Raw genomic sequence first — 27229 nt, 5'->3', positions numbered from 1 at the left:
AGCTGCTTGTCTTCGATTTGTTTTTCTTTATAATCCTTTTGGCAATCAGAGCAAGAACATCACATCACTACATTTTTTATCCATGTAAAAGCAAAAGAAATTAACATGAAAAACATAGATTTTTTTTGTTGTTCAGCTATCGAGGGTAGAGTTTTAAAAGCTGCCAAGATGCACCGATTTTGTCTGATTTTCAAGTCAGGATTTTACCCACATTACAATTTTTCTTTAAAGTGGGCATATTATGTAAAATTCATATTTTGGAAATGTCTTTGCTTCCGTTTGGGTTTCAGTTCCTTCTTAAAACAAGTCCAAGTGGTTAAAAGAAACCACCACGCCATTTTATGGCAACAAGCTAATTTTTTTTGGTTTCTGGAAAATGAACCATTCCAAAAACATCACAAATGAGCAAACACTGATCCTTGACTAGCAACCCCATCAAAGCATAGGCTGTTACCTACCAACCCCAGCAAATCCCAGCCTGTTACCTGTTACCTGAGCTGGTCAGCTGGTTTCATCACCGTATGCTCCATACAATGACTGCTGAAAAAGATGTCGTTGAAACCACTTGCTGGATTCTTGTTGGTTGTGCAGGAGGCTCGACGTCTGCTTTTCAAAGATGTAAAGTTGTATTTTGCTGCAAAATTATTGATGAAATAGCCACACAGCTCAACAACTACCATGTCTTTTTTATTCTATTGTTTAGGTTATTCAACCATCAGATTGGAAAAAAGTTCTTTTAGATATACTTGTAATCCTTGATCATGTAACTTATTTGAAAAAATGCTAAATTAAAAATATGGGCTCTTGACATCAATGTTGGGAACATCTGTGCTGCTGCAACATGTTCTGCATTAAGATGCTATTTTAGTCTTGAATAGTGACTATTCACTATTCTCCTTTTGGCACAACTTGAATACAGTAACATTTTTTTCCAGCTTCATCCAGATGTTCATCGGATTGACCAGAAACGCAATAAAAAAAATAAATAAATTACACATTAATATCTAGTTAATTAATTGAAATTAACACATTTAGTCCCAATGAATTAATACAGGTTTGCTTTTGAAGTAGGTCTGTATTTTTAATGCTCTAAAAAGACACATAACTTGTATATAGTTAATTTATTGCTGTGCTATTTAGTGGGATAGATTTATTTGCTTCTTCATTTGATTCCTATAATAACTCTCAGCCTGTATTTACACCATAAACAAGGTGTAGTTAACGACAGCATATTAGTGGATGCCCACATTTCTGACTGGTTTCTCACCATTTTAGTCATTCATTGACAGATTCTCATATTTGTTGCGTGTTTTTCTGTCATCTTTACCCATTTCTGTTTTTTTACATGTCCCCACTGTTCATCTTCTCGTTCTCTTCAGTACCGACGCACATCAGTGAGTTCAGGCACCGCTAAAAAACAGGACAAGCCATTTTAATGCATGTGTGTCTGAAATCCAACATGATCACCCTGCTTGTTTCAGTGTCAGCCAGCCTTAATAGAGGCCGTCCGTCCTCCACTGTGTTATCATCTGTAGGGGCTCTATAGGCTGCATCTGTCCATGAGTATTGAGTAATATTCTGGATGAATCCACATCAAGGGCTCTTCACTTTTTCAAATCCGCCTTCCTCCTCTTCCTTCCCTCCCATCAGTCCCACCCTCCCATCGTGTCCCCCCTGTCCTCTCTCTTTCCGTATAATCTCAGCCTCCCAGATTGCAGCATCATAAGCCCTCTGTGAATGGCAGATGGGAAAGCTAGGTGGGAGTACAGAGGCCGAACGAGGGCAGAAGTGGGTGTTAAATACACTAAAATCCGTTTTCCTTTAAATGCACCATCTCTTCTTCTTTCTTTTTTTTTTTTTTTTTTTTTTTTTTTTTGCTGGTGTTTGGTTTTCTTAAAGCTGCTGTTTGGAAATATCTGAAGTTTGTTTTATGGAATCTGACTGCCTGGTCATCACATGCTGGCTGTTGAACATAAAGCTTGATAGGTTTGCAGCAATAAGTACTGATTTGTTGTGCACCAAAAGAAAGACATTTCTCCAAGTACTTATTACAAAATACTTTGACTTTCTTCACCTTTTTTCTTCAACAGCCAATCTAATTAATAACCCTGACAAGCTCAGGATTAAATCCTTCTTATTGTGCACATTATTGTGTAGTGAGTATAAGACACTTTTTCCTAAGGATCAAAAATTTATTGGAGTTAACTCACCATAGAAAAATGTGCTAAAACTAAAGCTCATTCACAGAATTAATGAAAAAGTAGCATTAATAAAGCTAAAGTATTCATTTTAAATGCACATTTTCCAGATTTAATACACTTTTAACATTTATTGGTATGCTGGGGTAGAGAGTAAAAAGCATTAGAATAAATTGATCTTGTAGTAGGATAATTCATAATGAAAATTTTGGGAAAATCCAACCTTTATTATATTTAATCAGTAGAGAGAAAAGCTCACATTAAAGGCTTTGGCATATTTCCCAGTAAGACTCAACTCAGTTGTTACCATTTCTTCCAGTTCAGTCTCTGGGACTGAAAAGGCTGCTTTACTGTCTGACGAGACGTTTCCTGGTTGTTTTGGTCGCATGTTTAAGTTCATTAACATTTATTGAACTTAAATAAATATTAATGAAGATCTTGTGATGACCCAACTATAGTCTATAGACAGAAATCACCTGATTTTATCTAAAGCCTGCTAATAAGGCCAAAATGGCTTAAAATGGAAGAGAAACGGACCGAAAATATCACTCGCTCCGTTTCAATTACAAATGTGGGCAAAACTTTGTAGATATTCTGCTATTGTCAAAAAACCAAATTTCCCAATCGCAGTGTTTCCATTAAACCTTATCGGGCTTAATGGAAATGTTTAGTCACAGTAAAAATATTTACTCACAGCACATTTAAATAACTTTGTACAATTAAAAAAAGCAAAAACTATCCTGGCAGAGATTTGAAACTTGCGCCTTAAAGGGTTAAGTAAGAAATACAATTAAAAGTGCAGAATATTTAATGCTACTTATGTGTTTTAGATCTTCATTCTGATTCAGAATATATCAGTCTGTAAATATTCTCTTGATGAGGAGCCATATCAACTTCCTCTTTCACCGACCTTGACCATGAACACTCATACGTTGAGCTCTTTCCTTACATCTACGTGATTATCCAGTCAGACCCGCCCATATAGTCCAGAGCCACCGATAACGAGGCTTTTATTGCCCTGCTCTGATAACGGAGGTATATGGCACCATGACGGGGGGTGGGGGAGGAATTTGGCTCAAGCCACGTAGACATGAAAAATGCATTTGCTGCTCCACATCACGTTTCAGGCCGCTTAATTTTATGCTGACTGAAGATAAGATAATTCAGCATTACCACCATATCCATGATCTTCTGTTCGCTTTTAAGCATAACTGAGAGATGTAATCTTAGTAGGAACGTGAGAGTTTTTGTAACATCGTGCTGACTCATGGTAGACCGGTGAAAGGAAATTAAATTCTGGTCACTGTCATCGTTCTCCTTTTTACAGATGTTCATCCAAAGAGTGTAACTTTAAATCTAGGATTAAAGAGAGATGGGAACCAGAGGAAAAAGATTATTAAAGTAGAACCAATACGTATTATTATTATTATTATAGCAAATAAAATGAGCTAATAATCAAATTTTCTCCCACTCCTGATTTTAACCTTCTAAAAGCAAATACAAATAAATATTAAGGCTGAAACAATTACTTTGATTAATCATGAGGAGTTGATTATTGAAATAATTGCTGCATTTTGCTATCCAATTACACTATTTTGATAAGGCGTGCAAAAAGGACTGAAATCAAGAATTCATAGCAAACATGTTAAATATCTTTGAGTTTATTTCTGCTTTGTGATGAAACTTTGCTCCGTTGACTTGAGGAGTTTTCCAGACTTGACATTGAGGAAACGCTCTGAGCGACCGAATGAAGCTCTTACTGATCGAGCGTCAGCTGCTCCCAGGTCTGTGTCTGATTGCTGGGAAGGGTTCTTGGTCTCCACATCAGGTCAGTAGGGATCTCTGTTAAGAAAACTTCATGACTGTTTCTGAATGATGCATAAAAGCTGTTTGAAAGTGGCGCCCTTGTTTGTTTTTTGAAGGTTTTTTTCCCACCAGAGATTTGGGCCTAATAGAGTCACCAAAACAATGACTGGCATCACTCCAAACAGCCTTGTGTAGAAAGCAGACTTTTACAGCCAAAGTCAAGTTTAATTAGCTTTCTTGGCAAGTTCAGAGTGGAAACAAAATCTCAAGAGCTGCACAGATAAATGGTCTGTGCAAAGCCGAGTCGGTATGGTCAACTTTCCAACTAGCCTGCTAAATGACAAACTAGCATCTTATTACTTTAGTAATTGATATTCTGATGATTAACCAGATGCTTTTTTTTTTTAACAATTAATCGCTTACTATATTTGTATTTCAATAACTGATTTTTTTTACGATTAATCCAATTAATTGCTTCAGCCATTAGTTAAATTTTACAACATGTTGTGCAATTTAATCTTTTCTATTCAGGTGTTAACTGAATAGAAAACGCCTGCAGTAATTATACACGCTGAGGCTTCACATGTAAGGGTGTAATTAATCGTTTGCATGTAGCGCAGGTCGTCACGTGGTGAAAGCCTGACGCTGAAGTTTCCTGACAGCAGAAACTCCAGCTCCCCTCAGCTGTCTGTCTTTGGGCGTCAGGTTACCAAGCAGGCCAGTGCCAAGTGGGTTAGAGTGGAGCTGAGAGCGCAGCCGTGGCCGAACGCCAACACACCTCCACCGCCGTCATCACTACTGCAAACACAAACGCCAGCATCTTCAGATTCCTTACAGCGGCGTTTCTGTTTCTCTGAGGGGATCATTGTTTGGGACTGGCTGACGAATCCTCAGTCGGCTTAACTTGGCATTTTGCAACAATCATGATGAATTGATCAGTGCGATTTGCAAATTTTTCTCTATATATGTGACACTCAAATCAATCATGCATATTCAGTTTTTTTACTTAATTTTCTCTTACAAGACACAATCATCTTAACTTTACACTTAAATCTACAAATATAGAACTATACAAAACCCTTAGGATTAAGACAGAGAAAATAATACAGTAGATAATTACAGCTCCGGGAAAAAAATTAGACCATTGCAGTGAGTTAAAACATTAGTGTTGTTGTTTCTAAATGAATATGACATTGTTTTCTTTGTGTTATTTGAAACGCAAAGAAAACTGTTTTCTTTGTGGGGGGGAATTTCCGAGACATGTTGTCAGTAGTTCATAGAATAAAAGAACAATGTTCATTTTACTCAAAAATATACCTATAAAAAGTAAAATCAGAGAAATTAGTTTTTTCCACAGCTGTAGAAGCTGCAAAGTCAAGACAGGGATCCCTGCATTAATAAGCCCCGACTTCAGTTCCTATGATATTTAAAGCTCCCAGAGATTCTCAAAGCTGCTTTTCAGCTTTGTTGAAGTATGTTAGTTTTTCCAGTCCCAGCGAGTTTCCTCTATTCAGAAAAATTTTAAATAACTGCTCACGAAGACAATTGGTTGCACAGTATTTTAGGGCTAAGAAATCCAGAGTTTCTTAATTTTGGACACGTCTGCAAACACTGTCTCATTTTACTCTGCTATGAGAGAGAGAGCTAAACGACAGACCAGCAGGTCAAGTCTGCATGTGAACGTTTAAAAATAGACACCCCACTGTTGCCAACATAGTGACTTTGTTGCTATATTTAGCAACGTTTCAGAGCAAAAAAATCTCAATTGACCAAAACCGTAATTGGTAGGTCAGGTTTTTTAGAAACTTGAATTTTTTTCATGTCAAAAATGCTTATTTTTGACATGAAATCTGTTATTAAGGTAATTCAGCCACCAGATTGGTGCAAACCGCTGTTATACCCGGTCAGTTTTCAAATGTTTCAGGAGCTGCTGGTCATTCTTGTTCTTGGAACTTACTTTAGTTCTTATAGGCCAACTCCTTTTAACACAACTTGTACACAACAATAGTCTTTTCAAGCGACCTATCAGGTCGATTTTTTTGAAACAAAAATGAAACAAATAAAGCGATTTTTTTTTTTTTTTTTTTGCATTTTTTCATCTGTCGTTTTAGTTTTGGATGCTGCTTGTTCTTAAGATTTGCGAGTGTCAGAAACGTGACAAAGTTTCCGGCTCAGGATGTACTTTAAATGCACTTTTGTGTGCATTTTAAAAAAATTTATTGCGTGAACAATTTTAACGCCTCACCTATGTAATTAATTTTTCAAAATCAATGTTGATCAAAATGAACTCGATAAAGTCTCACTCCTTGCATACGTGTGCATGCCACACTTTTCAGAACTTTATAAATCTTTGGGAAGCTGCACCTCATTTTTCTTCCGTTACATGATTGTTTGCACCACTTTGTATTGATCTACATAAGAATCCCATTAAGTTGCATTGAAATTTATTGTTGTAATACAAACGATGTGGAAAGATTAAAGTGTATGACTCCTTTTGTAAGGTAACAAAGGAGCTTTTAATTTTACTGGTGGTTTTTTAATTACAAGATTGACCAAAGAAACAGCTTAGAAAATAAGCGAATGCCTAAACAAATGACTAGTGGAGGATATATTTAGAGATCTTCAACTTTCCCCTCATCTGCTAATTTCCATCATAAGTGGTCATCCGCTGGCGTTTCTGCAGATGTGGTCACAGTGGCTCTTCTCAAAACAAAGCCGACTGATGATCCAGTAAAAGCGGCAGATTAGCGCTCGCCCTCTCTCTATCAAAGTGCGTTGCTGTTTCTTTTGGAGCCGAATCGGTGGGGCCCTCCTTCAAACCTCAGCTGCTAAAACAGCTTGTACAGCTGCTCTGAGCGGCAGACGAATCTGATTTCTGCATAAATATTTCAGCTGCAGGAAAGCGCCGTGGCAGCCACCTGCTACCCAAGCCCATAAATGCTCCAACACGGCTAATAAGTGACCAAGGCCGGTTCCTCTTTCTCTCCTTGCTATCGGCTTACGTTTCCGAGCCTCTAGGAAGGTGTGAGGCTCTTTCTAGGTTTACCCGTTTTGCATTGGATAATTAATCATATTCACTCGTTCATTTTACTACGTTGACGTAATGAAAGAACTTGGTTAACCCCTCCGGGTTTGGCTTTACAAGAAGTAATATGGATTTATGCGTCAATTTAATTTATGATCAAGAAAGTAAAAGGTGTTTGTGCTTCATCGATCAAAGTGTATTGAGTGAACGCATTTTTCCTCTTTTCCAAGGATTTTGACAAGCAATCTGTGTGACGGATTCCTCTGGAACATGATAGACCTTTGAGAGCTTTGAGAAACGGCTTTCCTTTACCTGTAATTAGACTATCAAGTTTGACAACACAAAGTTTTGTTCCTGTTGTTCTGAAACCATTTCGTCTAAAAAAAAAAAAAAAAGTTGTTCACAGAATTGGGTAAGATCTCTTTCTGAATTTTCTCTGGCATTTCACATATTCTGGGAATTTGCTCTACACTGTTGGGATCTTGTTCACACTTGTCACCTTATAGGTTGCTGCTGCGTAGTAAGTGCTTTTGTCTGTTAAAAAACTAATTACTGTACAGGGATCCCCCAGATACCCTGCTTAGTCAATGCTACATAAAAGCAACAAATGCTTAATACATTGGTGTGACTTAAATATGTAAGAAACAATTATTACAAGAGTAATTTATTTTGTAGGTTCGTTAATTAATCAGCTCTCTACTGATTGGAGAAGATATTTGCTTTGTATGCTTTTACTGTCTAAGAAAGGGAAAACAAAACTGAGTTTGTTTAGGTGAAGAACATGCACTGCTAATCCTAACACGATAGGTTTTGCTGGATGATAAATATGCATTTTGAGAATATTTTTAAGTAATAAAATTATAACGAAATAATAACGCAAGAGCACATTCTAAAAGATCTGTCGATTTAAATTCTACTGAACATTTAATATTTTTAAATATCCCAAATAAATAAACCAAACAACACATAAAATGAATCTTAAAGTCTTTGTTAACAAAATTGTCCTTCAAAAAAAGGGCAAATTGAGACCAAAGCACCAAACTGAAGATCATCCAGTTTTTGGTAGAAGGAAAGAAAAGAGGTAAATGATAAATCACGCCAATGGAAATAATTGAGTTTTTTTTCATTGATCATGCGATTAATTGACTTATTGATTATGGCCTATGAACTACTGGCTTAAAGTTACAGCATTAATAAAGAATTAGACATTAACACTTTTGAACAATTATTAGTCAGTGTTTCATGTTCAAGTCACTGTTTGTGACAGCAGACCATGAAACTCATGTCTGTCATGTTTAAAACAAACCTCATTCCAAATCCCATGATCATGCAAAAGTCCAAACTGGTTCCCTTTCCCCTTCATGGTGGGCATTATGTGGACAGGAAATGTTGAGTGCAGAGGAAGAAGTGCTTATCTGAGGGAGGAGATTGTAACCTCTGTTTGAAGGTGACCAGGAGCTGCCTGGTGTGCAAACGCAGCCCAGTAGAGACCCCTACTGGCAGGAGATGAGATTTCACAGGCAGCAGCTCCATGACTGCACCTGAAAGTGACCTTTTCCATTTAGCATCTCTTGATCTGGGATCAATCATAATGTTATTTCATATTATTATTATTATTGGGGGTTTTTTTTGTTTGTTTGTTTTGTTTTGTTTTTTTGTTTTTCGGAAAACATTCTGTGGAAGGAAAAACTATAGTTGAATGTTTGTTTTTCTCAATGAAAAAAATAAGTTGCAGTAATTTTGTATTAATCGTTGAAAACCAAACAGTTTTCAACTGTTAAACAATTTTAACAGTTTTAACAATTTCCAACAATTAAAACTTACAAAACGTATTATTGTAAGTTGTACAACTTAAAAAAATAAGTTGTTGTAATTTTGTACAGTTTTCAATTATTAAAACTTACAAAACAAAAGTTCAGATTACATAATTTACACATTAAGCAGTACACAGTAAGCCCAACAGAATAAACCTTCATAGAGGCAAATAAGGTGATGAACAAAGACATACAAAATTATTGTAATTTTGTATTAATAATTGAAAACCAAACAGTATTTTCAATATATAGTTCAATGTTTTTTGTTTGTTTTAAACATGACAGACATTATTGCGAATGGAGATTTCTAAATTTACTTTCTTTTTATCACTTAGCGACTGAGGAATAATTGCGCAGTTTTTCAAGTTTAATCAGCTTAATAAAGCTGATTGAATCATAAATGAGTGAAGAAAATTATATTAAAAAGCAGAAATAAACACATTCACTGCTTTTTTTTTCTTGTATATTTGCAAACATTATTATTTTATTTTTCATTCTGGATTTTCTTTTTTTTTTCAGAGTGTAATTAATCCATTTAGTTAGTAAGAGCTTCTAAAAAAATTCTGCTTTATTTATAAAACATCCCTAAATTTCTCACCTGTAAAGAGGCTCAACATCCAGTAGTTTTTAACCATTTTTTCCCCTGGATGAAAAATAAACAGACAGTTTAGATATGAGCTGTTAAAATATTTTTTATTTTTCGTCGACCAAATGTTTACCGCAGAGTGTAACTGCTGATAATGATGTATGTGTTCGTACCTCTACTTGTCCCCGCTCTTAACTCCTCTTCACCGTTCCCGTCTGCATTTGGGAAATGCTGAGAACTTCCCAGCCTCCACATATGAAGCCGAATCACTGAGGCTTTTTAAGTGCAGCTTCTCGCTGAATTGCGACTGACTTCTCACTTTCTTGATGGCTGAACTGACTGAACTTTAGCAGTTAGATGTTTTTTTTTTTTTCTGACTCGGTCCTCCCACTCCCTTGTGAGTCATTTAGCAGAGCTCCATGAGTCTGTCTGCTGTCGGGAGCTCCCCTCAGCACTTCTGCCTCTCTGTGGTACTCCGCTGAGGATGCCAGCTAATGAATCCACAAAAAGGGAAAAAAGAAAATCAGCCAACACAGATAGCTGTAACGGACACCAGCAGGAGGTGAAATACTCTGTTAGGGAGCGGTTTTAGCAGCATTGTTTGAGTTTTAGGCTTTAATAGTTTCTGAATGTTTTTTTTATACAGAACTGGTGAGTTTTTTGTTGCTAAATGCACCAGAGTTTATGTTCCTGCTTGTTTTATGGCTCTGAGTGCAGCCGAGTTTGGGTTAAAAACACCAGATTATAGTGGGTAATTTAAGGTACAACCTACTGAACTCTGTTTTCTAATGGTGTAAAATTACCTGAAAGTGAGGACTGGGTAAATGTGACATTTCTATTTAAATAAAGGTTATTTTTCAAAGTATTTTTTATAAAAATCAGGCTGAGTCAGAATCAAATTTATAAATGTTTGCCTCCGAACTTTAGTTGCTGTAAAAAGTTCCGGGTTTTTTTCTAGGCGATAAATCAACTTTTATCAGTTCAATTATTTAATTCAATTTATTTATTTTTTCAGCTTTAATTTTATGGATTTATTTATTTTTTTTCCACCGACAATGCATTTCTTGGTTTTCCATGGTTCAGAGTGATGAGTGAATGAGGAATATGGAGCATTTTGTGAAGTTATACTTTGGTATAAGTTTTGCAGATAACATTTAATCAAAATACTTAATCTTTTAACATTCAGCATAAAATTATCATTAATAGCAGGACTTTGAAACAGTTGCACAAAATCAAAGAAGTTTCTTACATTGTATCATAATGCTAATGATGCTTTTTTTAAACTATATATGTAAAAAAAACAACAAAATAATAAATTTTAAGAAACTAAATGGTAGTTTAGTTTCTAAAGTACCATTTAGTTTAAGAAACGACATGTATTGCTACATGTAGTACATGTATTGTTATTCTACTAACAATATGAACATATTCTTGTAAATAAACAAAAATTCTCATAGCATAATAATTTGTAATTTCCTTTTTAGAAAAGAAAGCGAGGGAAAATAAATTGTATCTCATATGAAAAATATCTGAGATTTTAAATTTCAGTCCAAGCTGCTGTTATATGAAAAATGCCTTCATCTTTTCCTCTGCATGTCTGGGACTCCAACTTACACAGAAATACTTTTTTTTTTTAATGATGTCTTTTCCATCTCCCTGTTCTGTTTCAGGATGTACCCAATAAAGGAGATTCCTATGGAGACAGAGGCCCTGACTGACTGGCTGTATCAGAGGTTTGTGGAGAAAGAAGAGTTGTTGGCTCACTTCTACAACACAGGTATGCTTGTTCATCTAAAAATTATCTTTATTCAAATGCAAAGTTAGCTATCCAGTGACTGCTGGTCAAGCTTTACCAAAAAACTAACACTGCAAAAACACACAATCTTTTGCAGCTACACTTTGTGTTCTTGGCATTGACTGGAAGTTAAATATTTCTCTATTTCTGTCTGAGTTTCTCCTGTCACTTTTTTGTTTGTTTTCAGCAACGTATGTTTTTTTTAACTTGTGCATGGAAATGTTCAAAATTACCCTCAAAAAACATAAATGTGCAAATATTTGTTTAGCAAAAAATCTGAGATTGTTTTGAGTCAATCATTTCTTAATATTGAATATTTAATACTCGTTAAAAGTGAAATAATCTGCCAGTGGAGCAAGAGATTTCACCCAATTTATAATCTGTTATATTAATAATAAGCTTTATTTTTCTTATAATGTGGGAAAATGTCAAACTTATTATTATACTTATAGCAAGAATTTTTCCTTAAGTTTTAAGGAATTATTGGCTTAAAACAAGCTTCTGTTTCTTCCTGAAAAGTTATTCGTAAGTCAGTTTTGTTTTATTTCAAGATATTTCCACTAGAAATTTTCACATACTTGGTTAGACTTTGCTTTTGTAGCGTATCACCTCGATGAGATTAGTATAAAAAATAAAAATTTGATTTCAGAGTAAAATGATTTCTCCCTCTCCCTCCAGGATCATTCCCTCCTCCAGATGGCCAGAAGGAGGTGGTTTCCCGGCAGATGACCCTCGACCCCGTGTGGCTGTGCATGGTCCAGTCGTTTGCTTTCGCCTCCGGCTACATGTGGTACAACGTCCTCCAGTACCTCTACTGCTGTTTATTTTGAGCGCGCGGACGAGCCGGGAGTCTTTATCGGACCACTGGAAAAGCCTCAGGATCAGTCGCCATGTGTGTGTGTGACCCAACGTCACACTTTGACCCCTTCCCCTCCCCTTCGCCTCCCTTCTTCTACGATGGATGAATGTACATCTGCAGCATTGGAGAGACCTGACAGGAATCAAGGAAAAACTAAATCATGAACACAGATTTCAAAAGTCCATAAAATACGACAACGGTCACACGGATAGGTAACTCGCACACAGACCCAACGATACACACTCGCTTCCCTCACCATTCACATTTTAATGTTTACACATTCTCATACATGTAGACACTGACATGACTTTTAGTGGAAGGCGATGAAACGAGGCTCAGGACCGGACTCGCTGCCCCCTCTCCAAGGCTTCAGCCGTTGTAGTTTTTCAGAGTATGCAGTACGTCTGGACATGTCCGTTCGACTAGAAGCTAAACGCCCTCACTCTTCTTCCTCGCGAGAGTCGTCGAAGCCCCCCCCCCTGGACCTCTTTTTGAGCCCGCCGATGATTCAGCTGGCTACACAATGCAGGGCGGGTGGCTGTTTAAATGTTGAGGCGACGCAGCCTTCATTGCACTAAGGATCCATACTGCCCTAACTGCTCCCCGCCCCAGGAAAGACTTCGAAATGGTAGCTGTCAATCGTTTAATTTATTTTTAATTTCTTCCTTTTAACCCGCATATCTTCACAGTGACCGCCATTGTATTTGTTGTCTTTATTTGGGGGGGAAGGGATGTTGTTTTTAAATCATTGGACTGTTTCTGTCCATGTGTCTAATAATGTGGCAGAGCTTGCTGAAAAAGTGGGATTATGTTTCTACTTCTGCTCAAAATCTAAAGGGATTGTAGCTGTGATGCATCGCTAGATGAAAGAAGATGGGACTTACCAAACATTTATTTAAAAAAAACAACAAAAAAACAAACAAACCTGAAAATTTAACAATGGAAAAAGTAGGAAAAGATGAGCAGACTGGTCATCTAAAATGTACAGTGCTGTGAAAAGTATTTTACCCCTTTGAGGCGGTTTTTTTTTTCTTTTCAGATTTTTATTTGTATTTTTGTTGCTCATGTTTTAGATCATCAAACAACTTGATATCAGACATAGATAACCCCAGTACAAACAAAAAATAATAATAATTTCAACTTATTAATTTATTAATGTGAAGCTCAATATCAGCCATCAAATGTTTTGGTCCACTTTAATTTGGAGATTTTTTTATTTTTCATCTCAGCCACGTCGGATAGTTTTCCAGCATGTGTTGCATATTTGAGACCGTAGCACAGCGTCATGTTTTAGTCCAGGCCTTGACTGGGTCGCACTTTTTTTGGAGCCACTTGGAGGAGAGTTTATCTCAAGTGTGCTTGAGATGAGGCGATGAGTGAACAGCTGAAAATCGTCTTTTAGGACTTTCTGCTGCAGACCAAAATTTGCTGTTCAAATCATATTTGACAGCTTGTTTCCCAAAATGCTACCAGGTTTGAATCATGTGTAAGAAGACGCACACCTTCCCAAAAGTAGATTTCTTTTGTCTCAAGTTCACAGAATAAGTTTCCCAAAATTCTTGGGGAAGTTCAAGATTTCTTTGGGCAGTTTGTAACAGAGCTTTGTGGTCTTTGTGGTACGAAGGTTGACACATTTTACCCGGGTTCTTTATTATTGTTCAGTACTGACTATGAACCTTTAATAAGGTAAAGGAGGCATCAACGACTCCTGGACGAGTCGTTGATGCTTTTTCAGAGTAATTTTAAAATATCTGGGAAGGTTCTGCATTTGTGAATCTTAACTTTCACTGTAGTTTGGAGTACCAGAAATAAAACAAACGCTAAATCTTTTTGGGTTGATAGAAATCTGTGACTTTCTTTGAAATTATCCAACTGAATTCATGTTTCACCTCCAGTGGCCAAATGTTTATTCTTCAAGCAAAGCAATGCGATCAATCACTGTTTATTAATTCTTAAAAGGGAATCAGTTACTTCCCAAAAACGCAAAATCTTACCAACTATTTTTTGCCCATTTCTACTGCAAATAGACAACTTGAAATAAAACAAAACTAACTTACAAGTGATGTTTCGGTCAATAATTCCTCAATATTAATAAAATTCTAGTTTCACATCTAAATAAAAAAAAATTGTACCTTTTTAAATAAATATGAAGGAATTACTGACTTAAAACGAGCTCCTGTATCTTGCTGTTAGTTTTGTCCTACTTAAAGTATGCCAACGCATTTGCACTAGAAACTAGATGAAAAATACTTGGTAAGATTTAGTGTTTTTGCAGTGTTCTTTTTTTTAACCGAGGTTCATGTTCGTTTGGATCACTCCTTCTCTCAAATAAAATCATTGTTTGAAATCTGTTTTTATATTTATTCAGGTTATCTGTCTGATATTAATTGTTGATTTGAAGCATTTAGTTGTGATTTAAAAAACTAAATAAAATGAATCTGAAACGGGTAAAAGAAAATCGACATCACTGGACCTTGTGGGTTCCTCAGTTAAACCCGTCTACGCTGCAAGTCACACACAAAAATACTTTCATGTTGCTGGAGGATATTAAACAATAATTTCAGCAAAGCTGAATAGAGAAAACAGATATTTAAGCCATATAAAACTTATTGTTGGCGGTGAGAAAGTGCATTTTGTTTCTTGATTTTATAGAAAGCTACCCTAATGTTTAGCATTCTACAATAGAGATTTTGGCATACAGAGTTATAGGTGTCATAACTGTAAATTTACAGCATAACCTGCCTAAATGAGTGTGTGTGGTCGTCTTTACCCCTCATTTTTATATATAAGACTCATGTCGTGTTGCTCTGTGACGTCACATTTCGAGAACCGTTTCACCTCCAGTGGTAAAATTTTTATTTCACATGTTTTTATTTTATTATTATTATTATTTTTTAGATTATGTGAACAGTTTTCTTTTCTCCATGTCATGCTATGTTTAAATCTTGTACATAAAGTTGAGAAAATGTTAGAAATGACTGCAGTGTCTCTCATTGGTGGTCCATGATCATTTAAAAAAATATTATTTTGAAATATGAATGTTTAGGGAAAAAAAGAAAGGATTTTACGTTAACTTTACAGTATTACCCTGTGTTTTTTTTTTTATTATTATTATTATTATTTTGTATTTTTAGAAATGTGCTTATAAGGTGATAGCTGCTGTACCTCCATGTGTGCAGTGACACACAGAGGTCCAGTTGCAAACTGTTGAATATTTAGAAGAAGAGCTCTCAAGCCTTACCGGACGTGCCGGTTGAATACAATCTCAAATAATGCTGTTTCCTCTCGACACCTTTTGGGTTTGGTGTACGTTTCTGAAAATGGTTATGAGGTGACGAAGTAAAACCGAGTGAAGAAGGAGCAACCGTCACGAACGACTGAAGCTCTCTCGAATGTTCCCGTGTCGTGGTTTTAAAGGGTATTTGTAACTTTTGTGGAGGAGCAGAGGTCATCAATGTCAAACTAATGCAAAAAAATAAAAATAACGGTGCATTTTAGTTGCTGCCCTCCTGCTGTGCCACTGTTGGTAAAAACTGTGTGAAAAACAAAAAAGGGCTACCTGATTAGGTAGGTGAAAACATTTTGAATCAGACTGTAAATGTGTTTCATCCACTGTCCCCCTCAGATTCCCCTCCATTGTGAGAGTGACTTGAAATAAAGCATAATCTTACTACTTTTATTTTTTATTTTAATTTCAATGTTTTCACTATGTTTCCAAAGAAGGCAGGGGAAATGTTTTCCAAGATGTGGTTTTAGGAAATGAACACAATAGGGATTAAAACGTATAATGCTAGAATTGTCTCTGATTTTCCATTTTGTACTTCTCCTTTTAATTCCTAGCTGCACAGCCATTTTACAACACAAACAACTTGTGCTGGAATAAAACATCATAAAGATCCTAACAGTGTGCATCTCTTTTATTATTCTAGTCAATAATATTCTTATTTTAGTGGTGCACAAAGCTTTTTCCTTTTCCTTGATGACCATGTATGCCTTAATGTATGTTTAAGAAGAAATTTTAAGAATTTTTACTTTGCTCTTGTGCTTTTCAATATCTAAAGTTGTTCTTTCCACAAATAAGTATGTACTGTACCATTTATTCCAGTTAAAAGCTAATGGTATTCAGTTTTTGTGCTTTTTATAATCCATTATTTCAAGTATCTACAAAATACTCTGTACAAAAAATATAATTTCATGAAAGCTAGCCTCCAAAGGTAATGGGTAAACAGTACTACCTTAAAAATACATGTTCGAATGAAACATTACCTGTTTACTAAGGGTGCTTTTTATCCATTTATTTTTTTGTTATAAAGAAGCAACAAAGTAAATGATTCTTTATATGCACTACTGCTACAAAAGCGTAGCATTAGTGTCCACATGTGAATAAAAATGGTCAGTTTAAAGAGTAAGTCAGTCATGTTCTGATTAAAGGTAACCTGCTAATCAAACAGATGTTTCTATATTGTAATTAATTTGACTAAATTCATAAATATGATGCCTCCACAAATCCCAATTACAAAAGCCAATCACCAAGCTTAGCATTAGCATCCATTGTCAACAAAAAGAGTAAAACCTTCTGATGAAAGTTAATCTTTTAATCAAACAGATGTTTTTGTCATTTGTTCTACATAATATTTGTTAATTTCCACAAAATATAGCTGGGAAAGCTAATGGGTAAAATTAGCATCATCATCCATTTGCAGATCTAAACCACCACTCTGGAACCTTTTCACCATTTGCCTCTTGTGTGTTAGACCTATCAAATATTTATTTTGCTTATCATTGTGCACAATGATCCTTAGAATGAGATATTCTTGCAATCCATGAATGTAATCAAGAGTTAATGTCTGGTTTGAAAATGTCAATTATATTTTATATTTACTTTTCACAAGCCCTTCATAGAATATATTTTTTTCCCAACGATGCTTGAGCTTCACCAAAGTGCAGAAAATTCATTTATTTGTACAAACGGTGAGGCCCCAAAGTACTGGGTGTAAAGCCGTGAAAGGATCCAGGACTTTAATTTGTCGACTCCTATGGTGTCCTTTCTTGTATTGTGAGGCATGAAGTTTTCAGAGAACTGGTTTTGACTGATCTCAGCATAAGCAGAGCTTGTTCTTGCTCAGTCGAGTTCCTGTGATCTAACCATCCTGTCAGTTTAAGCTGTTTAAAGTGTCTGGGTTTTGTTACATAGCTCCTATTTCAGGCGTTACCTCATGCAGGGACTTGGCCGGATGTCTGCTTGCACTCAGTGCATTAGTAAAACTGTTAATTACTCTTACTACTCTTAAAAGGTGTTTTCATTTTGTATCATATTAACTCATTTCTTCTGTGTCTGACTTCTTAAAACCCTTAGTTGGAGGCTTGAGAAGAAGATCATTTGAACCTTGAATCAATTTGAGTGACAGTAGAAGGTCAGGCCTGCAGAAAAGCCAAACTCTTTGGGCAGCCAATGAGAACTGATGCTGAACAGCAGGAAGTGAGCTGGAAAATAGGATTAAATATGCACCAAGGTTTACCAAAACGGTCAGGAGGCAAGGCAGGATGTCTGCTCTTCCACATGGTCAGCTTATGGAGGAGGAAGAAAAGGAAGAGGAGGAGCTCTCCACCCATGTGGGTGACAAAGGTCACCCACATGGAACAGACATATACATTTCAAGACTAGCTTTAATGTCTCCTGCAGACACACCTGCTTTGATGCCCGGACACCTGCGCTTAACTATTTCATGGGAGCTGCTCCCTGAGGTCCTCAATGTCACGCTTTAATGCCTCGGCCATCATGAACGCTTCAGTGAGGACAACGCTCCCTGAGTCAGCGAGCAGTAAAACATCCAGCTGTGGAAAAAAAAAAATCAGGGCCAGCCTGAATGTCACTGCAGCAGCCGCAGGCATTAAGGACTTACCCTCTCATGAACGTGTCTCACATGCACATATTTCTGGTTTGCAATCAAAAGTATCATTTTTACAGCATTGACCAATTTAATGTGACTTTCACTCATGTTACAGGATGTAATAATCCTGGGCATGTGAGAAGTACTCACAGCTTCACTTTTCACACATTTTGTCATTCTGCAGCCCAATTCCAACACTGGCAGAGTCAATTCTTTAACTTTATACATTTACAAGTACAACATTTTTTTTTCTTTTGCTAATTAAGAGAAAAAACTCTGTTCTACAAGTTTTTACAGACTTTGCTCACTACTTTCTTGAAGCAATCAGAGGCCTCTGGGCCCCTCTAGTACATTTACAGACCTATTGCAGTCGCTTATTTGTCATCTTGACTGCATACATTAAAGGTGACGTACATTTTTTCTTGAACAGGTTAGGGTAGATTTATGCAAAATGTGCTCATTAGAGATTTTTGGACAAAATCATTCTTATAAAATGACATTTTAGCCTGTGTATTTTGAGCTTTTTTCAGAATGAAAATTTGGTATATTGCAAACATTTTATCTGCACAAACCAACACAAATACAGTTCATTTATATCAATTTTACTTGATTTTGTTTTCAGGGGGTGAGAAGTTGATTGCTGATGACTTCTGGAAATTATAATTCTTTCATCTAAAAAAAACAGCGACACAAAACATCAGAAAGGTAGCACAGTTGATTGACACCACATTTTGTTTGAGTTTGTAAATGTGGGGTGGCTGATTGACCTTTGGTGACCTCTGGAAATATTTATTAATATTTTTAAAATTCTAAAACAAAATGAGAAATGAAAATTTCTACTACACAAACATTAGACACCGAGTTTGTTTAACTGCACTCGGGTCACAAATTATGAAACAAAGCAAAATAACACCACTTCATATATAATTAGTACAGTCAAACTTTATTAATTGTCAACAGAAACAGTATGGATTTGATGAAAAATGTTGTCTCTAATCCAGGAGGATTATTCATCACCTGCTTATTCCAGTTTCAGGATCTTCAAAAGCATCTTAGTTACAGATTAATGTGTTTCAAACCATTTACACCACAATTAAATTTGCTATCTTGTCTTGAAAAATGTCTTTGATTTCCGGAAACAGGGAATCAAGAATCACACGGGAAGTGAAATCCCCACATAACCCTGACTACAACCTTGCTGTCACCTCAAGAGAGGTGAGGAGGTCACTGTAGGTCGGAGCTGTCCGTCCTCCCTGCTTCCCTGCTTCCACTTGTGCCCTTTCACCAGGGCAGCTGACGTCAGAGCCGCCAGGGGCCCTGAACTGTCTCTGTTGCTTTGTAGCTGTCAGTTTTCCACTCTCTCCCCCTCTTACAACTGTTCCTGGCCGATGTCCAAGCTCTTCCAGCTCTTTGGAGTTCTGACCTTTGCAGAGGCAGACAAACAGACCGGCTCGGGAGCTCGATCAGTGTGTGGTGGCTAGCAAGGCAGAGAGGACTGAGAGGATAATCTGAGCTCCTACCGAGGCCGCCCCACTGAGAGGACTGTCAGCAAGCAGAAATCCCAGAGACTCCATTTATCCCAGGGAGGAGTCGCACATTTATAGAAATCATCTCTACTGGAGGATTTAACCTGATAAATTAATAATGCTTTGCCCTTCTTTTGTGTCTGATAGTCACAAATAGGAGCAGAGTGTGTTTAGAGCTACAGGTGTAAAGTGCAATTTATCTGTGAATGAAAATAAGAGACAATGTTTAGAGGAGAGCTTGTCACTTTAAAACCTGAGGGAAGGATGCATAAAAAAATGAAAAGTGATCACGGACAAACATGCATTTCTGGTGTTCTTGAGTTTAGGTTCATGTCTTCAATTGCCTGTTTTACATTCTGAGAAATGCAAAAGCACTCATTTTTAGAAGAAACAGACCAACAAATGTTTTACAGTCCAGCTTTTAGCACATTTCCATTTCCAGAAGATAAGAAAACCTCCATGCAGAGTAGTAAAGTGTGGAATCAGATCCTCCCAGTGTGACCTTGAGAAAAACTACCATGATTTCACTTTATTTACCCAGAAATATCCACTCTATTTACTCTGTTATTCATTATATACCTGTTAGACTTCTTAATCTGGGAGCTGAGTTCAAATTTTGTACCACAAGCAAGCAATTCTGAAATGGTATGACAATAAAAATCCTTGAATCTTTGAAACCTTGAAAACTACAGCTGTAATGTACAATCTAATGTAACTGTTTTTCCTCAGAATAAACGAGAAGTAATCATTACTACTGCTGCTAAGAAATGCATATTTATAATCCATTTTAGTAATCATGAAATATTAAAGTAATTTAACCAAAAAGAAGAATGGAAGACGAAATAGAACACCTCCACATTTATCTTGACTTTAAATGTTCAAAATTATTCATTGGCATTTCACATCAGCTAAGCCTCAACATTTTGTAGGACTTTTGTCTCGTTTTAAACCTCTGTTTCATGTTGTTCCTGACTATTAAAGTGAGAATGAACAACATGGAAAAATCAAAATGGCTGGCCAGAGCAAAGACAAATACCAGGACTTATGAAATGATGATCTTTGGTCAGATGGGTTTTATAGTTGCATTGTTGGCGATTAAATAACATTTATTCAGCCAATATTTCAGCGTCTGTATTGAGTTACTGTGAAAAGAAGAGAAGCACAGCAGTTAGCAGTATCAGTAACACACTGTGGGTGCAGAGTGAGAGGTCACTGAATTTTATTTTTCCCAGGTGGTAATTCTTTGGGTGAAACCCATAAAACTGACATAGATAAATATATTATTGAAATAAATTAGTGAAAAGTACATTACCCAGTCTAAAAGTAGTATTATTATTTAAATCTACAGAAGCACAATAACAACTTAAATTCCAATGAGAAATATACTATATCTAAATTATATGTACATGTATTTTTTCACTTTATTTGAAAACAGACAATTTATTCTTCTTAATAATGAGAAGTCAACTTTACTACAACCACTACTAATAATAACAGTAATAAAATTGGAACTTAATATACAATTTTGTATAATATTATTTATTTCGGTAATTGCTAAACATCAAAGCACAGAAGCTTAGACGGACTTTTTCCGTGTGTTTTGGCGCCACCGTGTGGACAATAGATGGAATTAACATCTACCCGCGTTACTCTCGCGGTTCTTAGACGCTTAGCAACCACATGATTGTTGCTTCACATCGACCAATCAGAGCCGACTAAGAGTAGCGATTTAGCCAATAAGAAGCTAGCATTTCGGCACCGATTTAAACTTATTGAGCTTGTTTCCTGTTTTGAGACCTGCACCATTAACGCATAGAAACGGCTGATAGAGCCACTAAAAAGGGAAGCGTAAGATTTTCTCTTATTTAAAGACAACAAACAAAGGCATTTTGTTTTGTTGATTTCTGTTAGCATTTTATTTGGTTGTTGTTGATTGACATAGACGTTACACCACGGCAGAATCCATTCCAGCGTTGACGCTAACGTTAAATCAGGTAATTTATAACGTTAGTTTCGGCAAACGCAACCAAAATGCCGTCCCGCGTGGAGGACTACGAAGTGTTGTACACGATAGGCTCCGGTTCTTATGGACGATGCCAGAAAATAAGGAGAAATAGTGACGGGAAGGTCAGTATGTGTCAGAACTACAAAACCCACAACCAAAACACTGTAGCTGTGAGTTTACATTGAGGGCGTTTTCAGACCTCCAGGATACAAAATTGGGCCTTTCATAGAAACAAAACGTGTTTAAAGGGATTTAATTTGCCTAATGGATTCTTGTTCAGAGCTGAAATCTGCCAATATGAGAAATTAATGAGCTAAAGCAGTGATAAAGAAATACAAAACTTCTTCATGATTCGTTAAATGGGGTTAAAAATACATTTACGAGCTTAAAATGAAACTAGAGAATCACAACGCTTCAAAGACAATAGGTCATATTTAATTATTGATAAAGCGGAAAAAAACTCCACTTGATAGAAGGTGATTATGAGTAATTTATAAAATATCTCAAATTTTGTTTAGATGTTGTGTATTGATATTTCTTATAAGTGGTTTAAAATGTCTGGTTACCCACAAACAACCATTTAAAAAATACAAAGTGGAGAAAAGGAAATGTCACATGATATAATAGTTAGTAAAATACCACAGTGTCACAGTATTTACACAAACATTTCAATGTGTAACACGGGATTGGTCAAGTCCAGTCCTCCAGAGGTACCATCCTGCAGCTTTCAGATGCTTCCCTGCTCCAACACATCTGAATGAAATGAATGGCTTGTTAGCAGGTCTGTTCAGAGCTGATCCTGGTCTGTTGGAGTACGGATGCATCTAAAAGTTACAGGACTGTAACTCTTGAGGACTGGACTTGATCACCCGTGGTGTAACGGGATCCAGTAGTTTTATTGAAAACAGTCAATTATTATTCCTACTGCTGTTAAAATAATTTGAAATATTGAGTTCTATCAGCTCTTGTGATGTGTATAATATTTACTTAAATTATGCTGTTTTAACTTATTTGTAGCTATTCTTGTTGAGGTTTGAAAGTGGGATTTGTTTTGTGTCTTTTATTTTGTTTAAGGTCTGTGTGATTTCTATCTTAAAAGGTGCTAAATAAATAGTTTTACTTTTCAGCATTGTCTGTCTTTTTTTCTCGAGTCTCTTCAGAGGCTGATCTCCCACTTTTCTTCTTCAGCTTTTTTTCCTGGCTGTTTTATTTATTAATTTTTCTATTTTTGTCTCAATCCGCCTGGGTAATTAATGTTCTTGTGTTGTGCAGATTCTGGTGTGGAAGGAGCTGGATTATGGCACCATGGCAGAGAGTGAGAAGCAGATGCTGGTGTCAGAGGTCAATCTCCTCAGGGAGCTCAAGCACCCCAACATCGTGCGGTACTACGACCGCATCATCGACCGCACCAACACCACGTTGTACATTGTCATGGAGTACTGCGAAGGCGGAGATCTGGCCAGTCTCATCAGTCGGTGCATCAAAGAAAGGTCCTTTCTGTGGTGATGTTTGCTTTTCTTCTCTTCAATTACACATTTACAAAGTTACAAATTTGTTTGCATTCCAGGCGATATTTGGAGGAGCAGTTCATCTTGCGGGTCATGGCGCAGCTCACCTTAGCCCTGAAGGAGTGCCACAGCCGGAGCGACGGCAGGGCCACGGTTCTTCATCGGGACCTGAAACCAGCCAACATCTTCCTCGACATCAAGCAGAACGTCAAGCTCGGGGACTTCGGTCTGGCGAGGATTCTGAACCACGACACGAGCTTCGCAAAGACTTTTGTTGGGACGCCATACTACATGTCTCCAGTGAGTTGCATCTTGGATGTGATTATCTTTCTGGAGATGGATTATTTAGATTCAGATGGAGTTTCTTAAGTCTTAGTACCTAAAATTTATTATTACTTTTACGGTACCTTTTAAGGCTTCATTTAAAAAAAATGTTTTTACATAAATGTATCTATTTTTCAAATTAATGTGCAGATCCAAGTGAATACAGTAAAATGCGTCAGTTTTTGGTTGCAAAGTAAAATCTGAAAGTGTTCCTCTTTTTATATTATGTTTTTTTTTAAAATCAGCTTCATCTTTAAAGCCAAAACTGGTCATGTTGTAATTCAGTCACTGTTTCTTTCAGGAGCAAATAAATAGGATGTCCTACAATGAGAAGTCTGATATCTGGTCTCTGGGATGTTTGCTGTATGAACTTTGTGCTTTGTCGTAAGTTGTTCTACACACAGTTTGGCGGAACAGATTTCTCAAGCAGTTTTACAGCACATCAAGCTGATTGTTTTCCTGTTCAGGCCTCCGTTCACAGCGTATAACCAGAAGGAGTTAGCAGAGAAGATCAGAGAGGGGAAGTTCAGGAGAATCCCCTTCCGGTACTCCGAAGAGCTCAACACCCTGCTCAGCAGAATGCTCAACTTAAAGGTTTGCAATATTAACTTGGTTTTCCCTGAACTGAACCTGCATCTGCACCTGTAAGGATGCCGGATGTCGTCCTCTTCGTCGGCAGGACTACCTGAGGCCATCCGTGGAGTCCATCCTCCAGAGCAGTTTGTTGAGCGACAGCGTTGCTGAGGAGCAGAGAAAGGTGCAGGCGCGGGCCCACAGGAAGTCTGTAGGATCAGACTGCGCCCCTCAGAAGCCGACTGAAACAAAAGCCGTCTCTGTGGCGGAGCTAAAACTCCGAGAACAGGCGCTGCGGGACCGAGAGCAGGCGCTGAAGGACCGGGAGGAGAGGTTGGAGAGTAAGTGGGGAGGCACAAACAGAATATTCCATAACTGATTGAGTGCTGTGCAGATATATCCAGAAACCTTTGGAGTTGTGATATAAAGCAGCTTAAAATCTGAAAATCTCAGTTTTGCCCATGACAAACTAAACTGAACGATGTTCTTGCAGTCTGCAGAAACTTTTTTTTTCTTGTGGTTTTCAGATCTTGAGTATTGAAAAAAGAAATGGAGTCTGAAAAGATTTTGGTTTACAGACTGTTTTGTTTTCTAAAGCATTCAAATCTCAATGGGCATCTTTTATATTTGATTTACCACATAATGCCCTAAGGGAAACACTTTAACCAATATAATGTTGTTTTTAAGTCACTGTGAAGCCACAGATTACATTTAATTATACTATGGCAGATTCATAGCCCTTGTGGCAGTAGTACAATTTTAAATCAGTTTCAAAGTAGACCCTGAAATCCACAACTGCCCTTGGTGAAGATCCCAAACAAAACATTAAACTAACATTAAACAAAACTAAACACCAGATTAGTTTAAGAAAATGCATAGTTTAAGATTTAGTCCTGATTTGACAGGAAGTGTTAACATACTACTGGCTAGTTCATTCGACACTATAAATGATTATTTTGAATCTTGTATCAAAAACCAACTTTAATTGTACACTATGATGATTTCTGACATAATTAAATAAATGTAGAGAACTGTTCTAACATTTTCCAGCTTTTTATATAATTGAATGTGCAGAGATTTACACAAACTTTCTGCTGAGATTTTGTGGAATTCAGAAAGAAAATGTGTCATAATCCTGTGGAAAAAGCAAACTGAAAAAAATGAATTACATCCAGAAATCTGGACATGGAAAATAATTTGTTTTGGAAGTGAAACAGCAGCTCAAATCACACAACTTGAAGAGTGAAAACTGAACTCATTTCCAGGAGAAACCGCTAAATAGTTTGAACATGAAAGAGATTAATGTTGAACTTTTAGCAACATATAAAATAATAAAGCTAATCATAGCAAATAAAATTCTACAGCAAAAATCTGAGAGCATTTCAGTTTGATCACCAATCAGTCCTGAGTTCCTGAACAATTAACTGTTGTAACTGCAAGAACTTGCAGAAAATGCTACGGCATGTTAGCATTCAGTGACGGCATTCTGGAGAACATCGTACTTTGTTTCTAAGTTATTGACTATTTCTGTTTCAGGAAGTTTTAGAGTCTCAGCATGAAACTATGTGATTGAGGTTTACTTTGGCTACACTGTAAAACACAGCTGGCACTTTGTATTGATGACTACAGGTTTGTTCATGCTGCCTTTTGTAAAAGTGTTGCAATTAAACTTTGACCTACTTTTACTTCCACAGTTCCTGGCTGACATCATCGAGTCTAGAAGAAACATGTGCAAGAAAAAAATATTTTTGGGAAACTAAAATGGTCTTGTTTTTGATGGCAGAAAGGGAGCAGGAACTGTGCGTACGTGAGCGACTAACTACTGAGAAGCTTGCACGGTAACACTTGGAATAATCTAAATTTAAACTCATTGTACCTGTACTGTGGGTACACTTGGAGTCTTTTCAGCTAACTGAAACGTTGCCTTCTGGTCTCGCCTGTGATTCAGAGCAGAGAGTTTACTGAAGAATTACAGTCGGCTGCAACAGAAGGACCAGACCCTGGCTTATGGCGAAGACTTAGGTATGGGAATCCAACGAAGATGTTACCACTTACAAAACCAAGCCTGAACTCAACTGAAAACAGCTCTGGTTTATTAATTTTAAATTTTAATCACTGGATGAACATATTTATATCATGTAAATAAAGTTTTTATACAAAAATGGTGGCTTAATTACCTCGCATCAGAATTTTAGCTCATTAGTTACAACCTCAAATGACCTGGTTATTAAAAATTTAATCTGATTTTTTTCTGTGTTGGTCACTTGCCTCTTTGCTGTTTTGCTCTAGATCCGGAGGATCTGTCCCCCGGCAAGAAGAAAGTCCACTTTGCAGGTGAAAGCAAAGAGAACCATATGCCTGGCGGTCCATACCAGGATTTAATGCTGCGGCGGCTGCAAACCGCTAATCTGCGCGCTCAAAAACTGAGTGAAGTGGAGAAAATCTGTCAGTTCAAAAGCAGGCAGATCCTCGGCATCCGTTGACCAAAAGAAAAGATGCGGTCTAATTCAAGGCTGAATGTGAAATTCTCAACACTGGATTTTAATTTAATTCATATATATGCATAGTATTTAAAGTTTTATTTTACACTCTGTGTGAGTGGTTTTAAAATGATAGGCAGCTATTGCAATTTTTAATGTGCGCTGTATAATTCTGCTTTATTTGTGAGCCTTACAGATAATATTGTAAATATTAAAAACTGATTCCTGTGGGAATAAAACGTGTCATTGTTCATTGCAAACAGGCAAATGTATTTAACAGCTTTCTAGTAAGTAGCCATTAGCATTACATTTAAAAAGACACTCTTTAATGATGACCCCCACAAGGGGTCATCAGTTTTCTGTGAAAAATGTAATCACAAGCAATGGAGCAGAAACAGTTTGCATCCAACAATCAATACTTAATTGTTTGATGTGATTAAAAAGGAAATGGCTATTGAAACAATCATGAGCAGAATGACAGAATTAGATTACTTATTTTCCCTAATTGTTTGACAAATGAAGCATTTAGAATTGTGACAATGTCAAAATAAATTCCTAAGTTTTTAGGACTAATTGGGAACCTTAATGTATGGTAACAGTATATATTTTTGTTTGGTAACAAAACTAAAGAGTGTCTTTTTCCTTACTGATGGAGACAAGTTTTTATTCAAAATGCATTTGTGTCCAAAGGCGTCTCACTGCTGAATTTCTTAATGTAACATTAATAATGCTTAAAGCCTTGCCTTTTATTTGTTACAAAATGAAATTACCATCACAGTCAAATGGATGCATAAACTTAACTAGCATATAAATATAGTTAATTTTGGGCATTAAACTTC

The 27229-nt window shown here is 36.7% G+C and overlaps 2 protein-coding genes across 4 annotated transcripts in view; both read left to right on the top strand.

Moving 5' to 3' along the window:
• Positions 1 to 15985, top strand: part of lpgat1 (lysophosphatidylglycerol acyltransferase 1) — a 49947-nt gene extending 33962 nt beyond the window's left edge. For all 3 annotated transcript variants that reach the window (XM_055054286.1, XM_055054288.1, XM_055054287.1), the window contains exons 7-8: positions 11100 to 11206; positions 11903 to 15985. In XM_055054286.1, the coding sequence (XP_054910261.1) occupies positions 11100 to 11206; positions 11903 to 12054 (259 nt within the window). In that variant the 3' untranslated portion in view covers positions 12055 to 15985. The remainder of the gene's footprint in view (positions 1 to 11099; positions 11207 to 11902) is intronic.
• A 5266-nt stretch (positions 15986 to 21251) lies between these two features.
• On the top strand, positions 21252 to 26620 carry nek2 (NIMA-related kinase 2). The gene is made up of 9 exons (XM_055054139.1): positions 21252 to 21627; positions 22778 to 22995; positions 23073 to 23313; positions 23639 to 23721; positions 23805 to 23931; positions 24017 to 24251; positions 25694 to 25748; positions 25859 to 25932; positions 26200 to 26620. Exons 1-9 carry the CDS (start codon positions 21532 to 21534, stop codon positions 26391 to 26393), a joined length of 1323 nt encoding a protein of 440 aa, XP_054910114.1. The 5' UTR covers positions 21252 to 21531; the 3' UTR covers positions 26394 to 26620.
• The last annotated feature ends 609 nt before the right edge of the window (positions 26621 to 27229 follow it).

Source organism: Poeciliopsis prolifica, unplaced genomic scaffold, assembly GCF_027474105.1.
Source record: "Poeciliopsis prolifica strain line A6 unplaced genomic scaffold, Auburn_PproV2 SCAFFOLD039, whole genome shotgun sequence".
NCBI lineage: Eukaryota > Metazoa > Chordata > Actinopteri > Cyprinodontiformes > Poeciliidae > Poeciliopsis > Poeciliopsis prolifica.
This window is presented reverse-complemented; position numbering and strand designations above follow the sequence as displayed.